Source organism: Stegodyphus dumicola, chromosome 10 (assembly GCF_044657685.1).
Source record: "Stegodyphus dumicola isolate Sdum_Otavi_A_Nest chromosome 10, ASM4465768v1".
Classification (NCBI taxonomy): Eukaryota; Metazoa; Arthropoda; class Arachnida; order Araneae; family Eresidae; genus Stegodyphus; species Stegodyphus dumicola.
In genome coordinates this window covers 177,114,842-177,135,415 of record NC_140777.1, presented here as the reverse complement: position 1 = coordinate 177,135,415, position 20,574 = coordinate 177,114,842, and the positions used below count along the sequence as shown (strand labels likewise).

Below are 20,574 nucleotides of genomic sequence, written 5' to 3'. Positions count from 1 at the left end.
GTCTGTCTACAAGTCTTTTCTTCGAGTGTCATCTTTCTAACTACCCAGTAAAATCTTCCCAGGATATAAAGCAGATAACCACCGTCAGTCTGTTGCAGCTTTCTTCAAGTCATCTTATTACATATGTATACGTAATGATTTTGAATGCGCAATCGAACGCTGGAACTGTTAACAGCTTTCGATATCAGTCATGGCTGTGGTTAAGTCATACAGATGAAGGCAACAAACCTGAATTTCGACAAATCACCAGTATTTATTTTCACACATATCCAATTACTTGAGCAGACTCTTATTCAGTCATAATTAAATATGATAAATTTCTGCGTACATTGGTTTTAACGAGAAATGATGTAGTTAGTTAAGCAAAGGTAAAGCAACGCGATATTGACAGAGCGGCAGCGAGGGAAGGGAAGAAGAATGACGCAATTAGCATGCCAGGCTATTTATACGAAATCGGAGGTATAAGTCGAGCTAGTCTGTGATTGGTTAATATTAGTTTTGGTTACCCTTTTCCAGTAGCTTTGCATAACATAGAAAGATCTCGAATTTGGGAGAACAGAGGAATTTAGGGGGAGAACACCAAATCTAGAATGTTAATATTGAGATCGCCAATTATTTTTAAAGCAGCTTTCGTATTTTTTAATACCTTACTATCTTTTTTATAACTTATCTATTTTTTTATATCTGTGGAAGTACATATATACGAGGGTAAGTTGAAAAATAAGTTTCCCCTGTCGACTGTGGCCAGAGTTGTGTATGAAAGTCAAAAAATAGAATGAGACATTAAAGATATGACGTACCTTTATTTTTCCACATAGGTACCAAGTACATTGAGACATTTGTCATATCGCTTGATAAGCTTCAAAAAGCCCTCCAGGAAAAAATCAGGGCTTTGCATATGGAAGAAGCGTTGAACGGCTTGTTTCACTTCAGTATTGCTTCCAAAGCGCCTTCCCCCGAGATTTTTCTTCAAAGCCGGAAACAGATGGAAGTCGCTTGGTGCGAGATCAGGACTGTATGGCGGATGGTGTAGGCGCTCCCAACCAAGAGTTGCAATATGGTTTTGCGTTGCCGTCGCCGAATGTGGTCTGGCATTGTCATCCAACATCAGAACGCCAGATGTGAGTCGAGGTCAATTGTCGGGGCACCCATCGCGCTGACACTTTTCTGTATCGAAGAATGTCGTGGATGATGTTTTGAGCTCGCTCATGTGAGATTCCAAGTTCTTCCGCTACTTCATCGATGGTGATACGCCGGTTCGCTCTAATAATGTCATCCACCTTCCTGACATTTGCATCTGTAGTGGCCGTGCGCGTCCGTCCAGCTCTCGGTATGTCCTCCACTTGCTGACGTCCATCACTGAATGTGCGACACCATTTCCGCACCATTTGCTTCGACATCACACCTGGCCCATAGACTTCCACGAGGCGGTTATGAATTTCTGTTCCTGATACTCCACGTTCTCATTCATAGCGGATAAATCTCGAGGAAAGGCGCTTTGGAAGCAATACTGAAGTGAAACAAGCCGTTCAACGCTTCTTCCATATTCAAAGCCCTGATTTTTTTCCTGGAGGGCTTTTTGAAGCTTATCAAGCGATATGACAAATGTCTCAACGCACTCGTACAAGAATAATAAAATAAAGGTATGTCATATCTTTAATGTCTCATTCTATTTTTTTGTCTTTCATACACAACTCTGACCACAGTCGACAGAGGAAACTTATTTTTCAACTTACCTACGTATATATCTTCCACAGTAGTTGTAATATAATAATGAATATATAATGTAAGATTAAAGTAATTATGTTAATATAATCTTCTATTTATATTTATTAAAATTAGGAAAATGTAAAATATATTTGTAGATTTTTCCCAGCATAAAAATCAAAGAGCGTCTAATTAAAGAATGTTCTGTTTTTCTTTTCCTGATTACATGTATAAATTAATGATTTTCTTGTAAGCGGGTTAAAATCAGGTTTATTAGATTCGTAGTACTGGATTATTTTCCAATATATTGGATTATTATTCAATTATATTATATTCTTAGTTGTACTGGTATTTATTAGATTTGTAGTAGTATTCGTTTTTAATTTTGAGGGAAATTTTGGTCTTCTGATATTTGTAGCGATTGAGGAAATTCAAGTAACATTAAATAGAGAGTAAGTAAAATCACTTTATCAACATTTCTTACAATTAATCTATCCAGTTCAGAGCAAGTTTTAAGTTAGAACATATTGTAAAGCATCAGACAAGTGTATGCCGTAATGTAAGACTCCTCTGTGAGTATCGTATATATGATCTTGACACATAAAGCATGTACATTATTTTATTTTAAAAATATTAAAACATATAATATAATTTAAATCCCGAGAAATTCAATTGAATTTTTTAAATATAAATTACGGAATTTATTAAAGATACTACTCAACGATAATAACTATTTTTAAGGCACTGTTTGAAATGATCAAACAGTTTCAAATCAGGAAATATATTTGAAAATTCTATTGACAAAAGCCAAACATTTTGTATAAGGAGTATACCTCTAAAACATTTTCCAAATAAAATTCTATGCAGTTTATTTATAGTTATATTCAAATTCAGATATGATTCGGCTTACGCTAAGTTTAGGTTCCTATTTTTTATGTAAAATTAAGATATATAAATTCAAAAATGTATGCAGTTAATCAAAATTATTGATGCGTTTTCAAATGCTTTTTGTTTAAAATTTTGGCAATGAATGTCTGAAACTTTATACATCTTCACAAAGTTACGAAAACAGTATCAAGATTTAAATCAAGTTATTAATGTAGTTAGCCCAGTATATCCTTTTTAATTGTTAACAAGGAAGCAATAATGTTGTTTATGAGACTAAAGTGGTTTGTTATCGATTTCCAAAGAGGTAATATTAAATAATATATAATTAATAACATGCCAGGCTACTATTATTATATATTATTATATGTATTACTATTATTACTATTGTATATTATAAAAATTGTAGTAAGCTCGCCTAAAAGTTACCAAGAGCTGCTGCTCCAAAAGGTTTAACACGTTTTCAAAAAATTAATACACATGAAAATCAAATTAAAGTTTCTTAGTTTCCACATAGTTTGTTCTCTTCTTAATTTTTGTTTTATTTTATATTAATAACAGGTTTTCATTACAGTTTTCTAAAATCTATTATTTAAAAATTAAATTGTTAATCTTTAAGCTTGCAGGCCCAGCCCGTATGTTTTTGTATTTTTAGGACTAATAGCTCATCGCTATTTATTTTCGTTTTTGATTTTAATTTTAATTTTAGTCTAGATTTAGGAAGTTTAGGTTTTGATTAACATATTTTAACACCTTAATGTGTCATTCTGAGCGGACGCGTCGGGAAATTGGAACAGAGAATTGAGACTATTAAAATTTCCAAGACACTTTGTCTAAATTTTTAAAAAAAATTTTAGCGAAAAAGTTTCAATTGTCTGTTTCGGCGAAACGCGTAATGGGGTTAGCTTGATTCGACGTTCAAATAAATGAAATTTCCCTTGAAAAGCCTGTTTGGAAGTCGAATTGGGCTAATTTACCATTTTCCGCTTACTTTTTAACTTTTTCTGTTTTTAATTTTATTAATGTTTTACATCACTAATGATTTGATTTTCATGTGTATTAATTTTTTGAAAACGTGTTAAACCTTTTGGAGCAGCAGCTCTTGGTAACTTTTAGGCGAGCTTACTACAATTTTTATATTTTACTTATTTTGCAGCATATTGCGCAAGATGTTTTCTAGACCAAAATTGGTTTTTTTAAAAATTGTTATTACTGCTTTGCTTGATAAATTATTGTATATTATATATATATATACTATTATTATATATTATTATATAATAACTGTTATAAAATTATAATATTTATACTATTATTATTATATATAATAATAATATATTGAAAATAATAATATATTTAATACTTATTTTCAAAAAAATTCTTCTTTGAAAATAAGTAACGCTACTTATTTTCAAAGGAAAATACCACTCTTATTATACACAGTAATAAATGCAACTGAACATTGTGAGGTATGTCAGTGTCTTGAAGTAGCAAATAGGTGTCCCATCTTCAATACAACGTTTTGGAAATGATACTTCCAATACAATAAGGGTATTTCCTCCTTTCTCAGGTACTCTTGTCTGAAAATAATCACATAAAATCCCCACTAACTAATCTCCAAAAACAAATCAATCAAAGATTTCTAATTAAATGTAATCAGTATCCGAAGTTTCAAAAAGTTATACAATGACTCTCTTCGTACGGTCTAGATCTCTGTCAAGTGTAATATAACGTGACTCGTGCATAAATTTAATGAACTTTTACATCCTATGAAAATGTTCGAAAGGATTCCACTTGTGAACTTTGTAAACAACAATAACCTGCTACAGCACACCATTTTAATTATCCCTTTTTTTTTTCTTTTTAAAAATTGTGTTGATTTTTAGTCAAAATTATTTTCTGTATTCCCAGTTTTTTTATTCTCGAATCAATGAGCTCTCAGAATTTTACCCCCAGTAATTTTGATGTTATTGTTAAACGATTTGATCCAGTGAACACGACTTTAGTATTATTATTACAGTTCATTATAAAACTGTGTTTCCAGTGCTTATTATATTTATCTCATTATGTTTATCTGTTATTTTTGTTACATCAAAGTAGATGTTCTCAAATTAATTTATGAATTTCAAATTGTATTGAAACTTCTTTATGTCCTAAATTAGTAGTTTTAATAAATTATGGATGCGGAGGATATGGTGAGATTGCACGATGTACCATAGGTAAACAATAGATCCTTAGGAAAGCTTCATTTGCTCATTTTCCTTATTTTTCTTTGTGAGCTTTAATAAAGCTTGTATTTTTTTCCTATCGTTAGTATGAGAAGGCATTACCAGTTGGCCCATGGACATTGCTTGTATCCTCCATATTTTTACCCGTACCTGTACCTAAACCTGGTACTTTTTCTTACATTAAAGTCACTTTAAATATTTATGCAGCAATTTAACAAAAGTCAAAATTAAGCGAGAAATATTAAAAGGAATTTATTAAAAATCTAATACGAGAACTATGGTTAAAATGCGAGATGTGTGAAAACCAAAATCACGATAGCAGTGGATAGTATAACAAAAACAAAAACAAAACAAAAAATTGGAACCTAGACATATAATCAGATAATTATAAGCGAGAAAAACTTACTGCACTTAGCTTGCCAATTGTCCACACATTTTCTTGAAAGGTAATGAAAAAGTTTTCCAGTTGGACATTTTCGAATTATCGGTATATTATTTTCACAGGAATAATAAATGGAACAATCGTGTAAGTCTCCAAAATCACCGTTTTCGGAAGGACATCTGAAATCTATAAGAAAACAGTACATTCTTCTACATATTAAAACTGTAAAAGGATAACAGCATATTTTACTTAACTTAGTATACGAGGTGTGACACTAAAAACAAAAAAAAAACGAGACAATGTGTGCAGTTTGAAAACAGAGTGGAGTTGGCAACAACTGCTTTGATGACGTCATGCCACATACCTCCTCAATCCACGCGGCCAGTTTCGACTTAACCGACAACGCCAGTGGGGAGTACTACGTCATTGAGTGAACACGCGCAACTCATTCTGCCGGAAAAAATGTCTAATATAAAAATCATACAGCGAATCAACATCAAGATTCTTGCAAAACAGGAGAAATCAGCCACGAAGGAAACATTTCAATTGTTAACCGAGACTTATGAAGATGAAACTTTGTCTCATGCACGTGTGTTTGAAGGACATAAGCGGTTTTCAGCGAGAAAGGACAGTGTGGAAAATGATGAACGTGCTTTCATCATGATTGAATGGGTTCCCAGTGGTCAGACTGTTAATCAACACTACTACACTGAAGTACTAAGAATACTTCGGGAAAATATTAGGGGAAGAAACGGCCATGGCTGTGGATTGATGGATGGCTGTTGCACCAAAACAATGCAACCCGCTCACACGGTCCTATCTGTCAAGCCGTTTCTGACCAGCTAAAACATTACTGTGATGGGGCATCCTTCTTATTCACCTGATTTGGCTCCATACGACTTTTTTTTATTTACTAAAGGTTAATACTTACTTAAAGGAAACCTATGTTACCTCAGCTGAAGAGGTTCAGGCAAAAACGGAGAATCTCCTGAAGGGTCTTTCAAAAACCTCGTTCCAGAACTGTTATCAGCAATGGCATTTTCAAATTGTTGATAATTCTACAACTATTGCATGGAAATTAACTGAAGGCATAAAAAACTTAACCAGAACATAAAACCAACATAATTCAATCATTTTTTTAAAACCAAAAATATTTTATTTCTTTATTTTTAAATCATTTCTAAAGCAAAATAAATAAATAAATAAAATAAATAAATAAATAAAAAAAATAAAAAATAAATAAATAAATAAATAAAATAAATAAATAAATAAAATAAAAAATAAATAAATAAATAAAATAAATAAATAAAATAAATAAATAAATAAATAAATAAAAATAAAAAAAGGACACACACACACACATATATATATGTTTGCTGCGACCGATTGCAATAAAAAAGGGAGGTGCCTAACTACATGTTATAGCAGTCCCATATACAAAATTTCAAAGTTCTCTCGTTCTTGAGTTATACGAGATACATGAATAGCTTTCATTCCAGACCTTGACTGTGAGTTGTGATATTTTTAATTAAAAGGAAAATTGTACGATAAATTACCTCACAGTCACTACAATTATTTTGAGGCGATCTAGTAATTTAAAGTGACAGAAAATCTGTTTAATATCTACTATATCAGCAAATGCATATCCAACATTTAAGAAATATATAAAATATTGTTTAATGACGCCTTTTTAATTCAAATTAAATTTTGGTACCAATTCGTAACTTATTTGTTCGGAATTTTTACAGAGCTTCATGGAATTATGAGTAATCCTGTATTTTAAGAAGCTTTAGCTAGTTGCAATACTTTTTTTACTTTCTTGTGCGAAGTGAAGGAAGTATTTTAATAACGAAAAATTTCGGGATAATATTTCGACGAAAATATCCATTTTGACCGCTCTCGAATCCATTTGAACAATTTTTTTCGTGACATCTGTACATAAGGACAGTAGAAAGCACTTTTTTTTTTCAAAACAGATTGTAGAAGGGATTTAAAATGTATTCAGAATAGAACTTACCTACAGATGTCACAAAATACGAGATATCTGACCTAACTAAAAAACGAACAGCCGTAGAACGTTGAAATGTTGTAGTATATGAGACAGATGTAACATCTAGCTGTACACTTTCCTTTTTACTTGGATCGTAGAGTGCGTATATATATGTATACCACCCGCTGTTTTACCCGGTTTGGTGAGCTCTTATATTATTCTTATATTTTTCGGTAAAAATTGTGCATACTTTTTTGCTTTAAAAAGTGATTCAGTTACGTTGTGCATATGCCTTTGTTAAGATTTTCATTCTTTTAGTTAATATGCAAGAAGTTGTAGAACTATCAACAGTTTAAAAATTTAAGTGGTTTTAGGCCAAAGGAAGCCGCCATTTGCTTACATTTGAAACTCTTAGTGGAGCAGTGATTTAGAAACAGTTCTTGCACCAAGTTCAGTGACTTTTTGACCAGTGGGAGCAAAACTTAACTTTTCATTTTGGTGGGCCAAAAATTTTGGATTCGAGTCTGTTGGTCGAATTGCTTGTTTTTGCATGCCAATTCTAATTTTAGTTGCAATTTTTTTTCTTTAACTGATTTTAAGTGTATTTACTGTTTTAGGTTTTTCTTAATTTTACTATTTTTAGTGGAGATGTTTTGAGTACTTATGTATTTTTGGCTTGCCGAGAAGTGAGAAGTGAATTGATTGAATGAGATATATATCTCTAATGAAATTCGAGGAAATAAATTTAAATGAAGAGCAGCAAAAAATGTGTATAATTTAATAGACCATACAAGGAAGTCATGTGGTGTCCACGTCAACCCTTTTCCTTGTGTGTAAACTGTACATATTTGTGCTTCAGGAAGTAGTATATTATATGGCACAAATAAACTGTACCATTAACATAATACATAAATTATAATCACCTAGCCAAAAGAAAAAGGAAAGGGAAATAATTAGTTATCGTATAAAAATTAAAGGCCTTTCCAATATGACAGGCTACACGGTTTTTACATATGGCTTTAAATTAAATGGTCATGTGGGAGCAGCTTTTTGTGTGTTCTCAGATGAGAAACTAAGCTTACAAAGGAAATATAGACTTTCTGGCAATGCTTCTGTCTATCAGGCAGAGTTAGCGGCCCTGCGAGAGGACTTATATTGGCTTATTTCTAATTCTGTGATAGATCCTGTAGAAACCTATAGTGACTGCGAAAGCGCAATTGTTTCAATTACGGATGTTTGTCCAAATAACGATCTAATTAAATAAATAAAAGACATGGTCATTTTTCTTAGCGCTTTCAGAGATATTAAACTCTTTTGGACAAAGAGTCATATTGGTACCATTGGTAACGAGTTAGCAGATAGATTGGCAAAGGCTGCCACTGAAAATTAAATTATTGATTTTGAAGTAAAGACTTCCTTTGACAGTTTGAAATCCTTGTTGAAAAGAAAAGGTTTGACTCTATGGCAAGCACAGTGGAACGACCCAGATTCACATATAATTTAATCTCAATTGTAAGTGAGAGAAGGTGCTTAAGTGACAAGTATCTAAACCAAGCTTTAACTAATCATGGACACTTTCCCTTTTATTATGATAGGTTTTCGATTAAATATTGTGGCTGACCATGCGGCATGAGTAATATCGATATTGAGCACTTGTTGTTTAGATGCTCTTCTATAAAAAATATTGTTCTAAGATTTATTCCAGATATTGCTAAATTTAATACTCTAAAGGATCTAAGTAAAAATACAGTGACTAAATTGAGATTGTCAAATTTCATAAAATATGTACCTGCAAATGAAATGAATTTATATATCGATTGTGTTAAAAATTTCCCTGTCTCTTTTAAGGAAAACTAGCACGTTTATGATGTTCTGTTATTTTATTCCTTTGTATATGTAAGTAACATATTTTTATGCATTTGTTATTTTTATACATTTTATGTAAGTAGCATTTGTTATATTTTACAAAGCATGTAATAATGTGCTTTTGTTGGTGTAGCTGGTAAATCTCACCAACTCTAGACTTTAAGTTCATATTTTAGTTGCTTATTCTGTTTAAAGTTATTTCAGGTAGTATGGTGGTAGTTCTACTGCTTAATGGGCCTCATTGAGGACTTGTTTTAGATCTCAATGTTTCTTTAATTAAATAGCTCCACTAAGCCCTGTTAAGCCTCTAATGGCTGTACAGGAAGTTCGACCGGTCATAAAAATTAAAATCTTTTTAATCTAAATTAAGAAAAAAGTTCTAGGAAGCGGAAATTGCCTCTTTAGTTCTTAAAAGTTAAAAAAACATTAATGGATAGCCGTGACTGAGATCTTGATTCACGGCTATCAGAAATGCCCATTGCCATTTAAAGTCTCTTTCACTTCATATATTTCTTAAAATTGCGATGTCTGTACAAACACGGAGTTAATTTTAAACTAAAATTCCCTCTGCGAAAATTTGTAGAGAAAAATTATTTTGTCATCTACGTTCTCTGTTCCAAATCTTTTTTATAAAAGCTCTTTCAGTGAGAATGATGGAATTTAAATCAATATGAAACTTCACTGCTAACTTCGTTAAAGCATTAGCATTTCCAAAATGTCCACGAAGCTCAGTGAAAAGCAAGTGAAAGTACATTTTAAGACGTTGAAGAATTCTAATAACTGCCTGACTTTCAACAATAGATGGTGTGTGTATCTGATTACGGCAAAATACTCGAGAGCTATCTGCCTAAGGGAGAGATGTCTTCGTGGAGAACTTTCTAAGGGAAACTGGCTTGTATACACGTTAGACATGGGAAAAGCCACAAAAACGCCCATGCAGCCAGCCGTTCGCGAGATTCTAACCTCAGACCGAAGTACCAGTGTTCAGCGACTTTACCGCTCGGCCTCTGGTGGGCGAGTTTCAGCAATAACTTTCTGTAAGTCACTAATTTTCTTTTAAAACTGTTCAGCGGAAAAAGAATCATTGCATATTAAAACCCGAAGTTTAAAATCGTAAAAAACGAAAGTTAAAAAAAAATTTTTGTGCTTTAGTTTTATTTCAATAAATGCATTTTAAATATTTAAACTGCGTAATTATTATTAAATAAAATGCAATGGACGTAAAAATAACTTTACGACTTTTATGAGCTTTTAAACACATATTTTTCCTATAGAGAAAAGCAGGCCTATTATCTGGATGTTTTGAATATCCGGAGTAGATATTGTCATAGTTATAAGATCCAAAAGACCCAGTTATTCTGCTTATTTGGATGTAGAAAAGTGAAAACTGAGATCAGAATTATCTTCACAGATGATGCTATCATAAAAAATGCTACGCTGTCATTAAAACATATATGCTATCATTAAAATGATGATGATGATGCTATCATTAAAAAAAAATTTAGTTAAGAGTTTACAACTTTAAAATAAAAATTTACCTTTTCAATTATTGAAATTTAAAATAAATGACATTTATTTGAATATATGTTACTTACAAGGAGCCTTCCAGCCACATTCTTCCGCTTAAAAATGAAAAACAAATAATTCATTAATACATCTATTTCATCAACAAGAATTTTATAAAAATTTTCCTAGTCATATATTGATACATAAAATTTCAGAATAGTAATGAAAAGCAAATATAAAGAAAAAGCGATAGAAACCGCCTGGTTGGCTATAAACGAAGACCGATTATTTTAAAACCACAGTGTGGACGAAACGAGCTTTGCGAAGGGTTATAGTGAGTCCACCAAAATCCCAAAGAAGGTTTGTTAGCACACTTATGTCAATAATGCCTTCATATGTCAATCTGATGTCTTATGTCACATTATGTCAATCTTATGTCTTATGTCAATCTTATGTCTTAGGTGATCTCAAAAATTTAAGGCTGGTTGGGATGGTACAAGACGTTTTAATTTCATGATGTTTGTCGCAAAGGTACTGTTTGCTAGAACGACGACGCATGATGTTAGGATAGGCTTTATTGCCACTAGCACTCTTATAACCTCACGCGAACAATTAAGAAGTAAATATTGTTGCGTTTTTTTCTTTTCTGACAGTTGTTACATTATTTTCTTCCTTCACGTATGGATTCGTATGGATTTGGAGTGAAGGACCACACTACTTGATGAAGTATCCAAACACACTTTATTAGCCAGTATTGATCAGGACAGCTCCAAAGTCACGTTTTACAGTTTTCGAAGATCTATTATAAACACGCTGACACGATCAGCGGCACAGCCTCCAGGTTATCAGGCTATCACGGTGCAGACGGCTTCACGGAAATGCACTTGAGTACAGCTCGCGACTCTGCTTGGTTGTTCTCAGAACTCCACGTACTCTTCAGACTCTCCACGCTACAACTCGCGATGCACTCGACGACACACGAGCACAGCTCCCGATCCTTCGGTTCCGTCGTTCCCGGAGCTCAACACGCTGTCTCGATGATGCACTAACCGCGATACACTACGAGACTCTTTCGGTGCACTCGACGATTCACTCGGCATTCGTTGCCCTGCTGTCAACTCGATCGACTCCGCACGGACTGACTCGATAGACGAGACACGCTCTCAATACTACTCGATAAGAGACACCCTCACTCGCCCTCTCGACGAGGCGCTCACTATCAGCTCGCTAGGCGAGGCACACACACTAACTGACTGCGCACCAGCAGGGTTTGTATAGCTTTCGGCTTGTGTTCGGGAACATTCTGGGCTAAACTGGTAAGAATTCGTTCCAGAAGATTCTCCATCCGTCCATAGTATACCGCCAATTTTATCGCCAAATGGGGCAACCCTGCCTTCCCTTGCTATTTTATGGCAACCCTAAAATTGCTTTGTGGGGAAGCCATCTCGCCGCGCCTTTACATTTCGTAACAATATCTTCATTTATTTATGCATTTTTGATTAAATTTGCTTATTTCCTGATTGGTAGCTGAGATTTATTACAGATATGTTTATCTTAAACTCATCAAAAGCATCTTAAAAAATGTACTTTTTATGAAATTGTTTTCACAGGTCCTACTTTTTTTTTTTGTTTTGTTTTTTTTTTGTTTTTTGTTTTGTGTTTATATAATCTTAAATTTGTTACTATAATACATTGTTGCAAGCTACACGGGTTCGTGACTGTCCCTTTAAATAATTACTCCGAATGAGAATTGACAATTTATTATAAATAATAATGACGCACAACAAAATGCAAAAAGTGAAATGAAACAATTCCTAATTAGCATACGAAAATATCGTAAGGCCCTCAAACCGCTTTCAAAATAAAATATTTATGGCAGTTCATGTTGAACATGGCAGTTCTCTTTGAATTGCTAACTCTCACAGCTAATTAATAGTTTATTCGTCTTGACTCTTCAAGCCATATTTATGTAACGTTGCATTGATATAGATATGGTGCAGCACGGCTTCTGGAAGCTTCGGGGAAAATCTATCGCAAGGTTTCTAAATTGCGTTTTTCTTAATCTTTCAGAGTGTCGCCAAGACCCGTCGGAACATATCTGACCATACCTCGACTTCTACTTCCGCTATTTTTTCTGTTTAAAAGTTGGACACAGAATTGAAACTTCCATAATTCTGCATGAGAAATATACACTTATATACAAAACATGGGTCACAAATTTAATTATATGCAAAATAATCTCTAAAAGCAAATAAATAAGTAAACAATGCACAATATTACAACACTACATAAACAATGCAATCAAATGAATTTAAATAGTTACAATGACTACAGATATATTTACGAAGTATTCACAACAATTAGAATAAAACGCTTACTCAGATTGTCATCACAATGGGCATCACATGGTGACTCACAACGCTCTGTTTCTTCATTAAAATGCAGTCCTTTAGGGCAAGAGTAAGGCTTCGGCAATCCATCATAACAGTGAACGTAGCTTTCACAGTTTTCAGGGTTAGGATGTAATCCATCCTTAATGCATCTGTAGTCTGTTCTGAGCGCATTATCTGAAGAAAGATTTTCTGTTAATTCTAATTATTTTAATGATATTTTAATAGTGGAAGACCAAGTGTTGCAAAGGGAACTAAACTGAAGTAGGGGTAGAGTGATATCAGTTTCTAAAATGTATGAAAATTAGAGTTAGACTTCCTTCCCCTCCCCTTTTTTTACAATTTATTAGTTTTCTTAATTTTTTTGGAGTTTCTTTTTCGATTGGAATTTTTGGAGTTAGTCTTTTTTTTTTTTTTTTGAATTTCTTTGTTTTGGAGTTTCTTAGCCTTTTTTCTTAGTTTGGAATACAAAAGGGCGTTTGGTTGTTGTATCTTTCCTTGTATGTATTTCATGTGCTTCAATAGAGTGTTGAGATGTTTTTTCGGAATGACTTTGTGTTCTTGGACTCTACAAAGCACCCTGCATCGTGTAGATACGAACCCATGAATTGAATTTTGACTTTTCATTCGCAACACTAAGTATAAAACGGTCCCGAAGAAGAAGGACAAAAGGTTGTAGAGATATTAGGATTTTTTGAAAGCAGGAATGATGAAAAATGAGCAAACGCCTTCGCCGGGAATCGAACCACGGACCTCTAAATTACGCACTGAGCGTGCAGACCATCACTCCACGAAGGCATGCCAAGAAGACGGGGGAACTACCTTATATACCCCCCCTTTTAAAGGGGGATTGAGGTTTCTAGGGGACCCAATCGCCAAATCCTGGGTGAGGAGAATCATCATCCACTGTTCGGGCGCCACTGTAGAGACATTAGGATTTTATGGAAGCCAGAGAGAGGAAAAATGAGCAACACCTTCGCCGGGAATCGAACCACGGACACCTGAAATACGCGCTCAGCGTGCAGACCACCACACCACGAAGGCATGCCAAGAAAGCGGGAGAAATACCTTATAAGGTTAGAAAGTTTTTGTCTACAAGACGATACCACGTACATGAACATGGTATATTAAAGGCTTTCTTAGAAAATGTAATAAAACAATTTACTTTAATAACCTTCTTAGACATTATGATGAAGCAAAGAGTGACTCTGAACGTCCGTGGTTTCCGATTTGGACGAAAGCTCTTTTAATATATTTGTCTTTTTAGGTAAGAAGTACTTGAAGGTATATATCCTTGGATTCTTGTTCGAAATTGTGTCTGACCGCTTGAATTATCGCAAACTGTGTTCCCGATGGGTTCCAAAAATGCTCACTGATGTTCACAAAACAAAGCGACTTGGTAGTGCGCTGACATTTCTCACGCGGTACAGTGATGAGGGAGAAAACTTTTTAAACCAAATTGTGACAGGTGATGAAACTTGGGTGTGTCATTTCACACCAGAATCGAAACAACAATCGATGGAGTGAAGACACACTCATTCTCCGAAAAAGCAAAAGTTCAAAGTGACAATGTCATTACAAAAAATCATGTGCACTGTCTTCTGGGATAGGAAAGGCGTTTTGCTTACTAAATTTCTTCCCAAAGGTGAAATCATTAATGCGGCACGATATTGTGAGACTTTAACAAAACTAAGGCGTGTCATTCAAAACAAACGAAGAGGAATGCTCAGTAAAGGAATTGTGTTGCTCCATGACAATGCTCGGTCCCATACTGCTGGTGTCACTCAATCGTTAATTCGACAGTTTCATTGGGAGCAGTTCGATCACCCGCCGTACAGCCCGGACTTGGCGCCGTCCGACTATCACTTGTTCCTGCACATGAAGCGCGAGCTTGTGGCAAGCGCTTTGGATCTGACGATGACACGAACACGAAAAGTGCTGTGGAGTCGTGGTTATCGAAACTGCCGGGAAGTTTCTTTGACGATGGTATACAAAAACTGGTCACCCGCTATGACAAGTGTTTGATCATTGGCGGAAACTATGTTGAAAAATAGTTTAAGACACGTATTTTCATGTAAAAATAAAATTGGATTCGAAAAAATTGTTTCACTTTTTTTTTTTTTTTTTCAAAACGGTACTTAGTTTCCGAATACGCCTCGTATTATCTTAAGCTCTCAGTAAAAACGAAGACGAAGCTAGGACAAGTCGAATTCGCGTGATTTTGTTTTAAGCAATCCAGTCCAATACACATTAACATAAAACTAAACCTATTGTTTTTCTTAGCTTTTCAAGCAAGCGTCATGGAAGTACATTTGAAATAATTGCTTTTTATTACTCTATCATACATTGTCAATATAACATTCGCTTTTAAATTTCTGTGCATCATACAATGCAATTTATACACTGGTTTCTAAAAGTTAGACATGCAATGGTAAAATCAGCATAAATGCAAATAACACTAGGTTGCACATTAAGGCAGCAAAAGTGTTTAGGTGGGGGGGGGCAAAGCAATCATAATGTACGAAGGTGTAAACGATATTTAATTTACTTAAGTTACAAGATGACGTCATATATGAGTCATTAACAAACTGATGTATCAAGTTAAAAACAAATAAACAAGTATTGCATTAATGAAGACCACCCCCTGATTTTCACGTAAACTCTCAAGCGATTGACCTTGGTTCCAATGAAGTGATCAACGCTCGCAGACGCTACGGTTGACAATTCCTCTAGTAGGGAAATTTCCAAATGTATGAGACTGGCTGGAGAAGTTAGCAGAGACAACATGCTCGAGACTTAATCCGAAGACTGTTAATGACTTGGGGAATATGGTAGCCACTCCGTCCGAGTATGCCCTTACTTTCCTGGTGCTTGTTAATGATATTTGCCCCATGGGGATGACATTACCATCCATAAAGAGGAAATGAGGGTCAACTGCTGTAGCGTAAAAAGGGAGTGTAAGACTTCATCTCGATATCACGCAGCCATCACAAAACCATCTTTAAAGATATGCAGCTCGGTGCGATATCCTTTTGAATTACCAGACCACGTCACGTCATGATCCTGTCACCTTTGAATACATGATGTTAGATGGTGTTCTGAAATGATTCCGGTACCTCGCAGTCTCTTATGCCATTATGCGCTTTTTATGTGATACTCTCCCGTAAACAGGATGTTGCGCCAGTCTAGAACAATACTGTGAGATGCTGAGAACACTCTTTTAATCTCGATGCTTTACTGTTTTAACTACTTGAGTATTCGGGTGCACAGTTTCTCTATGTGAAGCCTTCGCTATACAGCACTCGGAAATATTGTTTTACATCAAGTGTGGCTGCAACCAATGTGGATGTCGTTCGTCAACACCGCTTGACTGCTATAGATATACACTGATTTTCAGAAGGGGTGGTAATACTTGGTCAACTGAACATAAATCGTTTTGCAACTGTTTGATTTGTTCGAAATTATTTCCACATTTTAGAAACTACCGAATGATCAAAGCATAAGGAAAAAACGATATCTTTGATGAACTGTCCTGGTTCAATGTGTCCGATTGCTCACCAGCCCTCACTATCTACCATTCCGCTTCTTTCATCCATAAATCATGCATATCATCAAAATTTACTCTTAGAAACACTTCGCATTTGCATTTAAACTTACCGAATGCTTTCATCTGAAATAAAAGTCTAGTTAGCTTTATGCTTAGAGAATCAATCCTAATTGCCAGTCACATCCTATATACAGTCATCTGATTACGCAGCGACTTTTAACCACTCAAACTGTGTTTCCGAAAAATGCTGATTTGCACTGCGTGGTTAACTTGTGGAAGCCAGTGTATATCATATAATGTTTACAATCAAGTAATGAAATAGAGGAAGGTTACTATCGATAGGCCACCTTTACAAAATGATCCTTAAAGTCCTCAAATTTAGCAACTTCACAATTTTGTACATGTTAATGTAAATATTACTTCCCATACTACAATATCTAGAAATAGAAGTTACATTTATGAGATATTAAGTAAATAATAGAAAAATAAAAATAAGTGCCCTGTCCCCATAAAGGAAATCGATCGCCTTCATTGAGAAGGAGAGTTTCTATGAATGGGCCAGTAGCTGTTTTATTTTTAATATAGTATCATCTTAATACAAGTCAATAAAATGCTTAAAACTATTTTGAGCGTGATTCGTAATTATAAAACGTGGTTAGAAACTAACACAGAACACTGAGAATACATTAAACGTATTGATAGCTTCTAATCATTCACAAGGAATCGGGAGTTGGATTTTAGTTTAGTCTTTGTAATCATAAAATAGGCCTAATGTGAGAATCTACGAAATAACATTGAATTTTGTTTATTAGAAAGAATTTAACGAAAATGAGAATTTGGGGGTAATTTACAGTTAGGCTAGTATGAAAAGAACAATAACCATAATTTGAAAATTTAAGCATAAAATAATTATAATAGCATATCGTATAGTTATAATAACATAAAATAATTATAATAGAATAAAGTAGTTATAATAGAATAAAGTACTTATAATAGCATAAAATAATTATAATAGCATAGCACAAAATAGTTATAAACGTGTAAGATAATTATTAAGCTTAAAATAACTAGCATAAAACAATTATTAAACCTACTGTTACTATTAGGCTATAAATCGTACACAAATTACTGCATCAGTTATTCGTTCTTGATGAGTTCAGTTGCATTTTTTTGTAATAATTCATGTTATTCCCCTTTCTGATCCCAGCACATTTCTCATGAATCCAGACTTTACGCGATAGGCATTGAATTATGTCTTCCTTGAAGTCATCACAACAAATACCACAGAACCATGAATCCTAGTCGGAATTGATAGGCATATTTACTGAAGGCATTGAAAGTTTTCCCTTTAATATCTTCTCCAGTCCAGAAGTTTGGAGTAGTCTTTTCACAGCCTGCCTCTCTTGTTTTTTTTTTTTTTTTTTTCTTTCTTCAGGCTCTTCCAGAATTTGCTTGTAAGGGCTACTTGTTATCAGTATTGTTTCTCGGACTTTGTCTGAGCTTTTTCCAACTCAGAATTCAGATAGAATGCGAGAGATTTTACCCGAAGAAACTTTAACTTCTGACAACAATGTTGATGGACCAGCTGGAAGCGATTCTGATACTGTTCCACTGGTAGTTGAAACAGATTTTCTCCCTGGAGCCTGCATGTCATGTGACAGTTCACTAGCAGAAGCAGTTGGGCTTGTGCAAGAAACTTCTACAACAGGAAGATCATTCGCTTCAATTTTCACTTTGCTGCAACAAAATGAAAACTTGATACACATCTCTGTTTACTGGCCAAACTTCTGTTTTAGCAAAACCATTCATTGCTGTTGTTACTTGCCCATTAGGTAGATTATAATAGCAGTTATGGATGAAGCAATTTTTACAATTTGGAACACATACCAGTAAATACTACTCAGTTGGCCTGTTTAAAATACCACGTGATTTTGTGATGATGCAAATGTTTAATTTAATTTATATTTAATGATGCAAGAAAAGACTAAATATGTAATAACCGTATATTACGACGTATAAAGCTTATCTATAAATATCAAAATACATATTTTAATTTTCAGGTATACTTGTCGTATAGAGCACACCAAACATGAAAGATACATTTCTGATATTTTGAAGCCATTCATGTGCGCATCAATAAAAGATTTAAAAAAATTTAAAATGACAGTGAAAAACGTAAATGTTAGAAGATAAAAAGAAATATTTGCAGGAGGAGACAAAATGCATCATGCCAGTCTAGAAACTGTATGTGATTCGGCAATAAAAGCATGAAATGAAATTAAACCCGACGTAATTCAAAAGTCATATAAAAATGTGACATTTCTAGTAATGCATATTGGACGGAAGAAGATTATGTATGAAAGCAGTGGTGCCCAACCTTTGGCCAATTGCGAGCACATTTTGGCCTATCGCGAGCCCATTTCCAAAATATCAACATTTTTGTTAAACAGATTTCCAATCTTAAGCGATATATCTGAAATATTAATTTCGGCAAATGAGTTTGAGATGAATAATAATATTGGTTGAACTTTATGGAAATCAGAAAAGCGGAGTTCAAAATTATTTTTCAGTCCATTTAGGTTTTCCGAGTATTTCTCTGTTTCAATTGCCTTGTGGTCATTAATATGGCTCGATAAATTCTAAAAATGGGTGAAATGTATTTCTTTCATCTGATTTATCCACAAATTTAACTTTATCTGAAAAGCAGTTACAGTCCCGGTTAATTGAAAAAGGATTTTTACTTTTCCCTGGAGATCTTCGTTCAGTTTAGCTGTTATATCAGTGAGAAAATACAGTTTGGATAACCAATTATTATTTTCCAATTTTTCATAACTTTCGTTTCCGGATTCCAAAAAACTGCTTTATTGGCGAAAGAAGTTCTACAAATCGTTGAAGTACTTTTTCCCTGCTGAGCCATCTGACATCGGATGAAGCAACAAGATTCCATGTTCGCTATCAAGTTCACGAGTCAGCAATCAATTATTTTATAATGTCTTGCAAGATATCTCTTATGACTATAAATGCTTACCATATTTTAACAATTAAGAAATATAAATGAATGATTTTTTTTAAATATTTTTGTTCATAGTACCTAATCGGGCTGGCGAGCACAAGGTTGGGCATCGCTGTATTAAGGGATCAGATTAACAGGGAAGGTGAAGGTGAAACAGAATTCGGTGATGTGCCTGACGGTTTAATGGAAAACGAGAAGGACGAACTTTTCATGTTATTCAAGAATAAAAAATTTTAAGTTCATATAACCTATGTGATTTCTTTTAAAAGCACATAGGTACAAGTAGAAATCTAATTTTTATAGGCTCATCTTTTTTCTTATTTTTAAATCTACCATTTTCATATGCGACGTATAAAGCGCACCCATTCCTTTCAATGTTATATTTTATATTAAAAGTGGGCGTTATAAGCAGGAATTTACGGCATTATTAAATTATGAATTTTTGATTTTATCCTAAAAGTTGTTCAATTGTTAGTTTCATTGGAAACACAAATCTTTAGAAAACAAGTTTGCATTTGTTACACCGGTATAACATTGTAAATAATCATATCTTCTTTATTGAGAATAATTACCCAAAGAAACATTTAAAAGAGTAAAGCGTTTAGTTACTAAATTTTACTTGTTACTTATCATTCAACAAAGAAATTTAAAATTCTGCTCACTTGATTTCCAGCCACATTCTTCAGCTGAAATGAGAAACAAAGGAAGAAACATAAATTATTGCAAAATATCCCATGCATGAATTTTTTTGATAAAACATTTTCAAAGAAATGAAGCTTATAGTTTGAAGTCAAGAATATTTAGAAATTGTTAATAAATTACATTTCAAAAGAACTTCAAGTTTGTATTATTTATGTAAACTTTAGCCAATGAAACCTCTGTATCAAAGAAACATTTATTTAAGACACAATAACACGCCGAACAAATATTAATTTAGAAGTCAAACAACAAAAATCAGCGTTATATTTTCAAAGTTTCACAAGACTAGTTTTGATGGTTCGGTAAAACCATCAAAACTAGTTTTGCTTTCAAAGTTTTACTTTGCAAAGTTAATCAAACTTTG

General features: G+C 33.8%; 1 protein-coding gene and 1 long non-coding RNA gene across 3 annotated transcripts in view; one reads left to right on the top strand and one right to left on the bottom strand.

The window, feature by feature from the left end:
- Positions 1–20,574, top strand: part of LOC146995211 (uncharacterized) — a 361,401-nt gene that overhangs the window by 259,818 nt on the left and 81,009 nt on the right. The window lies entirely within an intron of this gene.
- LOC118197613 (putative chitinase 10) overlaps positions 1–20,574 on the bottom strand; it is a 95,926-nt gene that overhangs the window by 27,049 nt on the left and 48,303 nt on the right. For both annotated transcript variants that reach the window (XM_085825919.1, XM_085825920.1), the window contains 4 exons: positions 20,174–20,197; positions 12,940–13,128; positions 10,651–10,677; positions 5,224–5,385 (listed from right to left, as the gene is read on the bottom strand). In XM_085825919.1, the coding sequence (XP_085682045.1) occupies positions 5,224–5,385; positions 10,651–10,677; positions 12,940–13,128; positions 20,174–20,197 (402 nt within the window). The remainder of the gene's footprint in view (positions 1–5,223; positions 5,386–10,650; positions 10,678–12,939; positions 13,129–20,173; positions 20,198–20,574) is intronic.